The sequence below is a fragment of the Bufo gargarizans genome, chromosome 1, assembly GCF_014858855.1.
Source record: "Bufo gargarizans isolate SCDJY-AF-19 chromosome 1, ASM1485885v1, whole genome shotgun sequence".
In the NCBI taxonomy this organism is placed as follows: Eukaryota; Metazoa; Chordata; class Amphibia; order Anura; family Bufonidae; genus Bufo; species Bufo gargarizans.
This window is the reverse complement of record NC_058080.1, coordinates 583,931,388-583,944,692: the sequence shown is the minus strand read 5'-3', so window position 1 is coordinate 583,944,692 and position 13,305 is coordinate 583,931,388. Positions and strand designations below refer to the sequence as shown.

The 13,305-nt window shown below is 38.5% G+C and overlaps 1 protein-coding gene across 3 annotated transcripts in view; it reads left to right on the top strand.

Moving 5' to 3' along the window:
* Nucleotides 1-13,305, top strand: part of CMKLR1 (chemerin chemokine-like receptor 1) — a 356,209-nt gene that overhangs the window by 251,549 nt on the left and 91,355 nt on the right. For 2 of the 3 annotated variants that reach the window (XM_044275811.1, XM_044275812.1), the window contains 2 exons: nucleotides 431-486; nucleotides 2,857-4,228. In XM_044275811.1, the coding sequence (XP_044131746.1) occupies nucleotides 466-486; nucleotides 2,857-3,918 (1,083 nt within the window). In that variant the 5' untranslated portion in view covers nucleotides 431-465 and the 3' untranslated portion in view covers nucleotides 3,919-4,228. Of the gene's footprint in view, nucleotides 1-430; nucleotides 487-2,856; nucleotides 4,229-13,305 lie in introns of those variants that run through there. The other variant, XM_044275813.1, reaches the window with a different exon arrangement.

The window sequence follows — 13,305 nt, the reverse complement described above, 5'->3', positions numbered from 1 at the left end:
TATGGCAGTATGTTTCTCAAGATTTCAGATTATTTACTAATTATATAGCCAATAATGAATGCACATTTACATTTCACACGGGGCAAGATTTTGAACATGTCTAATAGATGAGTCCAAAAGCTTAATTTATTCACAGTGGTGGCAATTTTGAGGAAATTGTTTCAAAGCTGTTCTAAGAGATGATGTTGAATCACAATGTAGCCCCCTTTACTGTATATGGAACTAGAGAAACAGTTCCCTACTTTTGGAAGGGATATCTTTCCCATCCTTTTCCCATGCAGCATTGCCCTACACTCTCCAAACCTTGGAAGTTCACAAGAAGAATCCGAACCTTCAAAGAGTCACTTACCAATAAATTGCTACTTATGTCAGTTTTGTCAGTATTCCTATCAATTTCATTACTTTTGATAAAATGTGTTTTCTATTGCAGAGCATATAAGTGGCCAGATACATCCATCTTTTCCAATGGATTGCTGCACAGAATCGGTGAGTAAATTTTCCTTTACTTTATACAGTATTATGCCTCATTCACACAGTCAGTGTTCGGTCAGTGATTTCCATCAGTGATTTTGAGCCAAAACCAGGTGCCACTCTAAACACAGAACAGGTGCATAGCTTTCCCTTATACCTTATGTCTGTGGAGGCTCCAGTCCTGGTTTTGACTCACGATCACTGATGGAAATCACTGACCAAACACTGACGTGTGAATGAGGCTTTACTCTTTTTGTCTTTTCAGTATTGCCGATAGTATCCAAGCAGATTCCAGCTCTAATTTAGCCAGCACATATGCGAAAATGCAATTACAATACTTACAATCTTTCTTAGATTTTCTGAGTTAGGCTCAGCATTTCCAGACTCTTAGCCGACAACATTGCCTTAGATGAACTGTACTCAGAATAAAGTGGAATTACCTTATTAATGCTGGTGCCATATGCAAAATTTTATGAAAGGCTACTCACCTTTTTTATTTTGCTTGTAATATTCATAGAGCAAAAAGACTGAAATGCTAATATAAGTTAAGCAATGAAATCCAGTAAAAATATAATATAACCTCCTGTAAAATAACCAGATTCAGTAGATTAAAATTGTAAACTACGAGTCCTGCTGCCTTCTCCACGATAGATAAAATCATTGAATTATTCCCAGTATTCCAGGTAGAACAAAATACAATTGTTTTTAATAAAATAAAAAATAGCTAAAATAATCATGCTGAGTTGATAGGATTTGACAATAATGATCTCAGATCTATGAAGGGATGTTTTCTCAATAAAATACTGCTGTTTAAAAAGGCCTAAACAGGTGCCCAAACTATATATTTATGACCTATCCTCAGGATAGACCACCAATATCTGATTGGTGGGGGTCTAACACCTGACATACCCACTGTTTAGCTATTTGAAGAGGCCATGGCACTTCGATGAGCACTGTGGCCTCTTCCCAGCATACCAAGCACAGTGTCATACATTGTAGAGTGGCTTTCTTGGTACTGCTGTCCAGGTCTATTCACTTGAATGGGACTGAGCAGCATCTAGGCCATATGACCAATGAACTTGATGTCACTGGCCTGGGAAGAGGCCACAGCACTCACAGGAGTGGCAGGGGTGCCAGGAGGTGGTCCCAACTAATCATATGTTGATGACCTATACTGAGGATAGGTTATCAATATATTAAACACCTACTATGGCCACTGAGTTTCTGCTGTTTTACACGTCAAACACCTGGAGACATTCGTGACCACATCACCTGAGGTGTCTTTCCCTGGCAGTGCTGCACTCCCTTGGCCCGAACAGCTCTCCCATGTGGAGATTGGAGGTGCTGTTAATTCTCTGGGGTAGCCACAAGCCTTTTAAAGGCTTCATATGAACATAGCAAATCTCCCATAAACTGCAGTGGTAATTAATGGTAATTCAATGCAGTCTATGGGAGAAGCGATCTGATGATCACATGTTTAAGTTCCCTAGAAGGACTTTAAAAATAAAAAAAATACAGTATATAAATATTCAAATCACCCCTTTCCCCATTTTATAAATAAAATAAACAGTATTTTAAAATGCCTGTACTTTTTAAATGTAAATGCAGTTATTCAGTATGGTGAATGCTGTTACAGAAAAAAATGGGCAGTTCAAAAGAAAAAAGCCATAGGATGGGGGGAGGGGTCAGAACATGGTGATACAAAAAGAAATTCATTCATGAGAATTAAAACGCAAGAAAAACTATATGAATGTGGTATTACTATAATCGTACTGACAGAATGGAGTGAACATCTCAATTTTACCACTTACAGAACATTGTAAAAACGAAACCCATAAAACTATGGCAGAATGGGATTTTTTTCAATTCTAACCTATTTGGAATTTTTTTCCAGCTTCTTACTACATTGTATGCAATACTAAATGCCATTAGAAAGTATAACTTATCCCACAAAAAACAAGCCCTTATACCGCTATGTGAACGAAAAATGCAAAAGCTATGGCCTTTGGAAGAATGAAAACAAAAAAATCGGAAACTCGTGTGGTAATGAAGTGGCTGAAATACATGCACAATAAAATGCTTCAAAATGAAGCACTGCAATCGTAAAGTAGCATAAATGACATGTTAAATAATTTAGTAAAATAAATACAATTAATTAATTAGCGAATTTCAGGATCCCCCGCTAAGGGTATCTGAAACTTACATTGCATCTAACATTCCCATAGCAAAAACCAGCTGTTTCTCTGAAATAAGCAGACATCAATGGAATCAGCAGCTCCATACAAGGGAAGGAAATGCTCATTGGATATCATTTTGTTTGTCTCTCAAGTTAGCATACCCATATAGTATACATGCCATATTGCTTATCTAATTTTCTCTTTTCAGACCATGAATGTCAGTTACAACAATAATAACAACAATTACTACGATGACTATTATTACGAAAACGGATCCTTATATGTCACTGATACAGAAAGGGAAAATGAAGTAAGCATTTCGCTACAAATTCTACCTTCTGTACTATACTCAGCAGTATGCATACTCGGGGTCATTGGGAACGGCCTCGTAATTGGAATTGTTGCATTTAAGATGAAGAAATCCGTCAACACCATCTGGTTGTTGAATCTTGCATTGGCAGATTTCATGTTCTCATTTTCCTTACCTCTGACTATTGTCTATACAGCAATGGACCATCACTGGGTTTTTGGAAAAGCCATGTGCAAAATGAACTCATTTATTCTGTTCTTGAACATGTTCACCAGCATCCTTATCTTAACCACCATTAGTCTGGATCGTTGTATAACCGTTATATTTCCTGTTTGGTCTCAAAATCATCGTTCTACAAAACCTGCCAGTGTTCTGGCTCTTGGAGCATGGATGATTGGATTTCTCCTTAGCACCCCTTCTTTTATTTTCCGGGACACTGAACCTAGGGACAACAGTATAATATGTTTTAATAATTATACAATGTTCGGTATCAGAAATGGGCCAAAAATTCATGCCATGATGACCATGATGCGATTTGTATTTGGATATTTAATCCCTCTCATAATTATTACTATTAGTTATGCTATAATTGTCTTCAAGCTCAAGAAAAACCATATGGCAAAATCAGGAAAACCGTTTAAGATCATATTTACCATCATTGTGGCTTTCTTTATCTGCTGGTCTCCATATCATATTCTACATATCTTGGAGATGTATCAAAATATTTTACCAAGCATCTTGTTTAAGGTTGGCCTACCAATTGCCACTGCTCTTGCTAGCGCCAATAGCTGTATAAATCCTATACTGTATGTCATTATGGGCCAAGATTTTAGGAAGTTCAAGCTGAAAATACTATCAAGACTTGATAATGCATTGAGTGATGATACTATACACACACGTCACAGCTTTAAAAGTATGACACATCGTTCTTCCATGACTGACAAAGAGTCCATGATATAGCATGCTTGCATTCCACCAAGATGCTGTATTTTTCGGTATACTGATTGTGAAGTTTGTAAATCCTATTGGTCAAATAGGTTTTAATATTTGGATTTAAAGTTTTTACTGTTGGCTGGATATATTTGCTGGTTTTTAACAACTAAAAGTGGGCAGGTTAAAAAAAATGATATTTAAAAAACAAAATTCCAATGAACTGTTTCGATTTTACAAAATGAAATACAGACAAAACATTATAGGAATTATCCCAGAGCATTTCAATGAAGTATTATTGTAATATACATGCAATAAAAATATTATAACTTTTTATGTACATTGCATTTTCCTCTATGGTAGGGCCCTTCCTGTTTATTCATCTGATCTGCCTTCTCCTCCATTTAAAGGTGGGCTAACATGCTCACTAGCTTTCTTGCCCTCTTCTTCTTTTTCATGCTGGTGTAGAGGTCACATAGTGAAGCAAGTGAATCAGCCTATACACTTTTTAATTGTATATCCCTACTTCTAAATTCATAGAAGTGCATAGCTATAGCTTTCTCTTGACAGTGAGAAGGAATTTGGGGTAAGACATTACATGCAATACTTTTCACTGAAGATATATGTGAGGGACTATTCTGTATGCAGGGAAAGAAGGGATTTACAAGAGCTAATTGCAATGTATCCAGCGAGATGCAGGTCCTTGGTGAGCTGCTGTCCACCCACAGAAAAGGAAAAAAGTACTCCTGATATGTGAGTAAAAAAAGAGTTTTAAATACATGAGATAATCCACTTAAAGGGGTTGACTGGTTTTCACATATTGATTACCTATCCTTAGGGTAGGTCAAAGATCAGCAACCTTCGGCACTCCAGCTGTTGTGAAATTACAATTCCCAGCAAGCTCCATTCATTTCTATGAGCATTCTCAGAAGAGCAGAGGAAGTATGCATGCTGGGAGTTGTAGTTTGACAACACCTGGAGTGGCCGAGGTTGCCTTCCCCTGCTGTAGGTCATTAATATCAGGTCAGCGGGGGTATGACTTCCAGCACCCCCACGATCAGCTGTTTGAACAGAACGCAGATCTCTTATGAGTGTTGAGTTCTCATCATTATCATCATTATTTACCTGCTCACTGTTGACATTGCAATGGTGGAACCATCTAATTACAGCTGCTCAGCCCCATTCAAGTGAATGGAATGGGACAAATTTACACCTATGCTTCCTGATATTTGCAGGCAATGTACAAAGCAAAATAAAAGTTAACACTAGGTAGATATACAGTAGATTAGTAGATGATGTTAAGACACATCAGTTTACCATCAATGGATTCTAAGATCTCAACTAGGCTTGAGCGAATTGAGCTTGGAATAATAGATCCGCAGTTGATTCATTCACAAACTTTTATGCTAATGCTGTTTCCGTACATCAGTAAAATGTATTGGCTCCATGGAGCCAAACTTCGTCTCGCCTGAAGTCGCGCAAGACTTTGGTAAATTACTAATGTATTAATATGTGCTTATTTAAAAACAATCTAAAATGGGAATCTGAAGTTGGCTTTGGTACTGGCTGGTACCTGGGTACCAAAGCTCACTTTGGATTCCTATTTAAAATGTTTGTAAATATGCAGATAGGAATACAGTAGTAATTTACCGAAGTCTCACGGGACTTCGGGTGAGATGAAGTTTGGCTCCATGGAGCCAATACATTTTAATGCTGTATGGAAACAGCATTCAAATCAAAGTATTTGAACAAATTGACTTTGGATCTATAAGCCTAATCTGAATTTACAGAACAAATTTTCAAAAGTAATCTTTTACAAATATAGAAATAGAAAAAAGTACCGCGCCACTCACCATCAGTCTTGAACTGCAGTTTTATTTCATGCTAATAAAAAGGTGGTGGACATAGAACACTGCACAGGTACAGTCATGTGAAAAAATTCGGACACCCTTTGAAAGCATGTGGTTTTTTGTAACATTTTTAATAAAAGGTTATTTCATCTCCGTTTCAACAATACAGAGAGATTAAAGTAATCCAACTAAACAAAGAAAACTGAAGAAAAGTCTTTTCAAGATCTTCTGTAAATGTCATTCTACAAAAATGCCTATTCTAACTGAGGAAAAAGATAGGACACCCTCACATGTATTCCCTCTTAAATTGGCTCAGATCTCACACAGGTATATCACACCAGGTGCACATAATTAGTAGATCGTTACTCTGCATGTTGAATGAGGCTTGCCCTATTTAAACCTCAGACATTTAGTTTGGTGTGCTCCTGACTGTTGAAGTGAGAGTGAGCACCATGGTGAGAGCAAAAGAGCTGTCAGAGGACTTCAGAAAAAAGATTGTAGCAGCCTATGAGTCTGGGAAGGGATTTAAAAAGATCTCAAAAGATTTTGAAATCAGCCATTCCACTGTCCGGAAGATAGTCTACAAGTGGAGGGCTTTCAAAACAACTGCCAACATGCCCAGGACTGGTCGCCCCAGCAAGTTCACCCCAAGGGCAGACCGCAAGATGCTAAAAGAGGTCTCCAAAAACCCTAAAGTGTCATCTCGAGAACTACAGCAGGCTCTGGCTACTGTTGATGTAGAAGTACATGCCTCTACAATCAGAAAGAGACTGTACAAGTTTAACTTGCATGGGAGGTGTGCAAGGAGGAAACCTTTGCTTTCCAAGAGAAACATCGAGGCCAGACTGACATTTGCCAGAGATAAAGTTGACAAAGACCAGGACTTCTGGAATAATGTTCTTTGGACAGATGAGTCCAAAATTGAATTATTTGGACACAACAGCAGAGGACATGTTTGGCGTAAACCAAACACAGCATTCCAAGAAAAGAACCTCATACCAACTGTGAAGCATGGAGGTGGAAGTGTCATGGTTTGGGGCTGCTTTGCTGCAGCAGGACCTGGTCAGCTCACCATCATAGAATCCACGATGAATTCTACTGTGTATCAGAAGGTGCTTGAAGAACATGTGAGACCATCAGTTAGAAAATTAAAGCTGAAGCGGAACTGGACCATGCAACATGACAATGACCCAAAACATACTAGTAAATCAACCAAAGATTGGCTGAAAAAGAAGAAATGGAGAGTCCTGGAATGGCCAAGTCAAAGTCCAGATTTGAATCCCATTGAGATGCTGTGGGGTGACTTGAAAAGGGCTGTACGTGCAAGAAACCCCTCAAACATCTCACAGCTGAAAAAGTTCTGCATTGAGGAGTGGGGTAAAATTTCCTCAGACCGATGTCGAAGACTGGTAGATGGCTACAAGAACCGTCTCACTGCAGTTATTTCAGCCAAAGGAGGTAACACTCGCTATTAGGGGCAAGGGTGTCCTATCTTTTTCCTCAGTTAGAATAGGCATTTTTGTAGAATGACATTTACAGAAGATCTTGAAAAGACTTTTCTTCAGTTTTCTTTGTTTAGTTGGATTACTTTAATCTCTCTGTATTGTTGAAACGGAGATGAAATAACCTTTTATTAAAAATGTTACAAAAAACCACATGCTTTCAAAGGGTGTCCTAATTTTTTCACATGACTGTATGTGAATCGGCAACAGCTGTTTCGCGCTTATCCGCGCTTTGTCAAGCCTCCTTTGACGTGCAGGGGAGGAGGATTTAAATACCTCCTTCCCATATACGTCACTGCCATACATGTGCATGAATACATAAAAAAAACACATATACACAACCTTTAAAAACATTCAAATGAAGACAACCAAATCATTTTTATTATTTAACCCTAAAGGTCTCATAGCTTGCGTTTTAATTATCCATGCTGCCTCCCGTTGAAGGAGGATACGTTTTCTGTCTCCCCCTCTTATAGGGGTCTGGACTCTCTCTATCCCTGCACATCTCAAAGTCTCCTCCCTCCATGTTCAGCATGTATATGCTCAATTAATCTGGTCGCCCCATTTTTATTGATTATTGATTTTTTGTGTTCCCTGAAGCGTATGTATAGGCACCTGTGTGTTTTTCCGATATAATATCTCCTACATGGGCAAAAGATCACATATACCACAAATTGGGTTTTACAGTGTATAAATTGTTTCACAACATGTCCCACACTGCCTATTGGTAGATATATCTGTTTGTGTACAAAATTGCACATAAAGCAGTGTCCACAGGTGTAATTCCCCTTAGGGGCACTCCTGCCCAGCCAGTTATCCACTGGACGGGGGAGGTTGATCCTAACAATGGCATCCCCTATAGTCCTACTTCTGCGGAAACTAATGATGGGGTGACTCTCCACTCTGGCTGATAGAGTCATGTCCCTCTGTAACATCTGCCAATTATTAGAAATTCTAATTATAAATAAAAACAGGCACTCATCATCTGGTATATTATAGATTAGTATTTTTACTCAATATAATGGTATACATAAAATAGACATAAAATTTACATAAAATTCAGCGTTAAAACAATATCATAGAATAACAATCTGGTAGACACCTCCTTTGTTATATCTTGCACTTTGGGATAGGTCTAGTGGTACTTCACCTAATACCTAATTAGTGCTACCTTCTTAAAGATCATATAGATTAATAAATACATATATTCTTATACGTCCCTATTACAGTTCCCTGTGCAATAATTGAATAATTGAATAAAGTGTCCACAATCCGTCCACTGTGGATATGTTCGGAAAAAAAAAAGAAGAAATCTCCTCTGGTGTGCAATTTCAAACAGTTGTTATATACCACAATTCCATTAGACGTCCCCAATGTAAGGGTTAATTTCGTATTGTCTCTAAGGGTTAGGTGTCAATATTGTACGGGTTTGTAGCTAGGGCGTCCCCCTGATGCCCTCCCTCTTACCTTGCCCTTTGGGGTGGACTTTCCTCCAAGGAAGTTGCTTTTGGCAGGGTCAATACTCCTGTGATGCTCTCGTGTCTCCTGGAGTATCACACGAGGTTCAATGTTTGTCTCTGCTCGCTGCTCTGACTTCCGGTCTCTCGGCGTTACACGTAATCTCCTCTTTGCGTGTCACCGACCAGGAAGAGCTCTTTACGTGTCACCGACCAGGAAGAGCTTGCCAAACTTCTCTTTGCTTGCACTTCAGTGTATGCGGTTGCAAAAGTCAATTTCTTATAATAACCCGTACTATGGTTAGTCGGTCTTTTTTGCAGGTTTAGGTGGGTAGTTATTGCTCGTAGTATCAGCCAGACGCGTTTCAAGGGGTCACCCTCTTCCTCAGTGGCAATAATGTGAGCACTACTACCCCCTTCTTTTATACCATGGCTTTTTAAAACCCACCTAAAACCCGGCATGGATTACTAGTGTCCGTCTTCTCCACATCTTTTGTACATTCAATAAAACTATATAAAACACTATATAGAGTGATACTAACACAATCCATTATGACAATTCTCGAATATATTCGTCCAGTATGTTGATATATTTTCTAATTATTAGAAATTGCTTTTTTAATTGTGGGAGCCATTAAGGAATAATCGAATGTGAACACTGCTCTACCCGCTTCACCTCCATTGTACTGTCTCCTTCTTTTTACTGATGTTCCTTTAATGTGAAAAACACAAAACTGATAGCATCTGTGTGGAAAAAACTGAAACACTGAACGCAGTTGCAGAAAAAACTGACTAAACTTGCTTGCGTAATGGTGCGATTTTCATTGAACGCATCCTGAATAATTTTGCCACAATCTGTATCGTTTGTATGAAAGAGGCCTAACGGTGGTTCCTCACAACACTTTAGCACTTTTTGGAAAAACGGTGCTTCAGTTTTTGAGGCATTTTTTGTGCCAATACCAAAAATAAAAAAAATAAAAAACTGTTGTGTTCATAATAATAGCAGTGTTTAAACAAAGGAACAAAGCTCAAAATCCTTCTAATAGTTTTTATTTTCATACACACAAATGCATTAGAACACTACACATTCTATTCCAAATCAAAACATGAAGAAAAATATATCAAATTTGTTTAATGATTATTAAACATTAATGATTGTTATGTGATTATTAGACTGTTTAAAAAAATAGCAGTGTTTGTATTCTTCATTACAAACTCATTCACTATATAAACTGAAAAATGTTTGAAGATTTTGCTTTCCTTTAAATCACTTAACTAATACTTAGTTGTATAACCACTGTTTCTGAGAACTGCTGGACATCTGTGTTGCATGGAGTCAACCAGCTTCTGGCACCTGTGAACAGGTATTCCAGCCCAGGATGATTGGACTACATTCCACAGTTCTTCTCTATTTCTTGGTTTTGCCTCAGAAACTGCATTTTTTATGTCACCCCACACGTTTTCTATTGGATTAAGATCCGGGGATTGGGCTGGCCACTCCATAACATCAATCTTGTTGGTGTGGAACCAAGATGTTGCAGGTTTTGTGGTGTGTTTGGGGTCGTTGTCTTGTTGGAACACCTATTTTAAGGGTATTTCCTCTTCAGCATAAGGCAGCATGACCTCTTCAAGTACTCTGATGTATTCAAACAGATCCATGATCCCTGGTTTGCGATAAATAGGTCCAACACTGTAGTATGAGAAACATCCCCATATCATGATGCTTGCGCTGTAGCTGTCCAGCTAAGACCTGTCCTAGGTTGCTAGTATAGCTTATATGTGTATACAGCTGGACCTGCCAATAGTCTTAATACAGTTTCTATGTTTATGTGTTAAAGACAAAAGCAGAGTTATTTTCTGTGACATCATGTTTTGGATGTCATATAACTGTTATATATTGTGTTCACAGAAGCAGAAAAGATAATATGCCTTTAAGATGCATTATATTAATGTAAGGTAAGCTCAGTGACACAGCAGAAACAACAGAAAGCATAATGTTAATCTTTTGTATCTGGGCAGAAGTCTAGACCAATCACAGCCAGCTTCAGACACAGCAAGAGCTTTCACCAATCACAGCCAGCCTCACACACAGCCTGTGTGGGGAATTCCCCTAGTTGCAATGATTACTCAACAGAGAGAGGAGCTGAACAGACACACAGTTCCAGTCAGAGTCTAGTTTTATGGAAACAAGAGGCCAAATAGGTATTTAGAACAGTTATATAATGTTCATATTGTTATATACTGAAACAGTTATATGTATGTTTACTTACAGTTCCACCAAATTGCAAGCTACAATTGCGAACTACAAAGTGTACAATCCAAATTCAAATTACATATTGCAATCCAAATTGTGCTGTGCCTGCCATATGCGCCACGAAGCTTCACTGTCCTCACAGTGTACTGTGACTTGAATTCAGTGTTTGGGGGTCGTCTGACAAACTCTCTCTGGCCACTAGACCCAAAAAAGAACTATCTTACTTTCATCAGTCCACAAAATGTCTCTTTAGGCCAGTCAATGTGCTCTTGTGACAAATTGTAACCTCTTCAGCACATTTTTTTTCAACAGTGAGACTTTGCAGGGGCTTCTTGCAGATAGCTTGGCTTCACATAGGTGTCTTCTAATTGTAACAGTACTCACAGGTAACTTTAGACGTTCTTTGAACTTCCTGGAGCTGATTGTTGGCTGAGTCCTTGCCATTTTGGCTATTCTATCCATTTGAATGGTAGCTTTTCGCTTTCTTTCACATCTTTCAGGTTTTGGTTGCCATTTTAAAGCATTTGCGATCATTTTAGCTGAGCAGCCTATCATTTTCTGCACTTCTTTAAATGTACAACATTTGCTGCCTTTCTTTCTTAAATAAGGGCAATAATTGGCACCTGTTTTTTAAAGAATGAATGACCTCGCTAATTGAACTCCACACTGCTATTATTTTGAACATGCCCCTTTCCATTAGTGATTCAATTACACAGAATCACTGTTGGGTCTGTTGGATTTATATTGCTCTACTACACCTGCTAGCAAATTATTTGCCATGTGGAAATATAATTTCTACCAAAAACAGTGATTGATCAGGTTAGTGATGTCTGACTGCTATTATTTTGAACACAACTGTAGATATATCCTACATGAAATTACACTTGTTCCTAATTAACAGACATTATTACGCTGTTGAACAGTGCTGGACTGAGACAAAATTTTAGCCCTGACATTTGAAAACACACAGACAGACATGAACCGCTCACATATGTGCTACACTCTCACAGGACACGGGCTGCATATGTACCAACACAAGTGCTACTCTCGCACAGGACACTGGCTGCATATGCACCACTCACAGAAAAAACATGTACCGCCCATCCAGCACTCACACAAAGGACATGTACCACTCACTAGGGTTGCCAACCGTCTAGAAATTTCCGGACAGTCCATAAAAATAGTCAAATTCTTGTGTCCGTGAAAAAAACTAATAGATGGTATTTTTTTTTTTTTTTTTTTTTTTTTTTTAGTTTTTAGGCCAATGACACTTAACTAGATTAGTTTGCAGCTCACAGTAAATATTGGTAATGAGCTCTTATCAGTATACTGAACTATAGACATATATTACTTATAATATTTATAAGTTTTCCAATTTGTCTGTAAAAAATGTTGGCTGTCCATGATTTTGGGATAAGTTGTCCAGAAAAAAGAAAACTTCTGCTTGACAAACCTGCACAGGACATGTTCCACAAATCCACCAATCGCACTAAGGACACGCATGTACCAATCTCACATAGGTTACTTTTTGCACATGCACCACTCACATAGGTTGCGCATCCCACAACCATCACTTACACATAGACCATTTGTAGCACATGCACCACTCACAAAGAAAATGTGTAGCACATCACCACTCATACATGACATGTGCAGCACATACACCACACACACAGAGGACACATACCCTACTAGTAAAGGACAAACATCGGCCGTAACGATTCACGAACGCGATCAAATGTTGGCGAACAGCAAGTTCGCGGTGGGCCCTATTCACTTTAATGGCAGGCGAACCTGAAAAACCTTCAGGTCATATATGCAGCCACCAAATACAAGAGGGGCACAAATCGTTCCACAGCATGGACAGTGACATACCAGAGGGGATCAATGGCAAAAATTCCCCCCAAAAATATGTATTTTAATCAAGGGCCATTTTTATGCATCTTAAAGGGAAATTCTTAGAACTGTGCCCTGCTGGAGCCTAGAAAATTTTTATTTTAGGCCACGGTAATACGGTACTTAAAAATTAGGCATTCACCTGACATAAAAGAAATTGTGATTATGTGGTTCAAGGTACATTATGCGGTCAATAGATAAAAATGTTAATGTAGGCCACTGGAGTACAAGCCCCAAACATTGGGCATTCACCAGACAGAAAAGAACAAATAATTATGTGGCTGGAGGTAGAGTAGACGGTCATTGGATATCAATTTTACTGCAGGCCAGTGGACTGCAGGTCCCAAACATTAGGCATTCACCGGACATAAAAGAACAAGTAATTAAGTTGTGGCTGGACGTTCAATTGATATCAAATTTACTGCAGGTCAGTGGACTACAGGCCCTAAAAATTATTC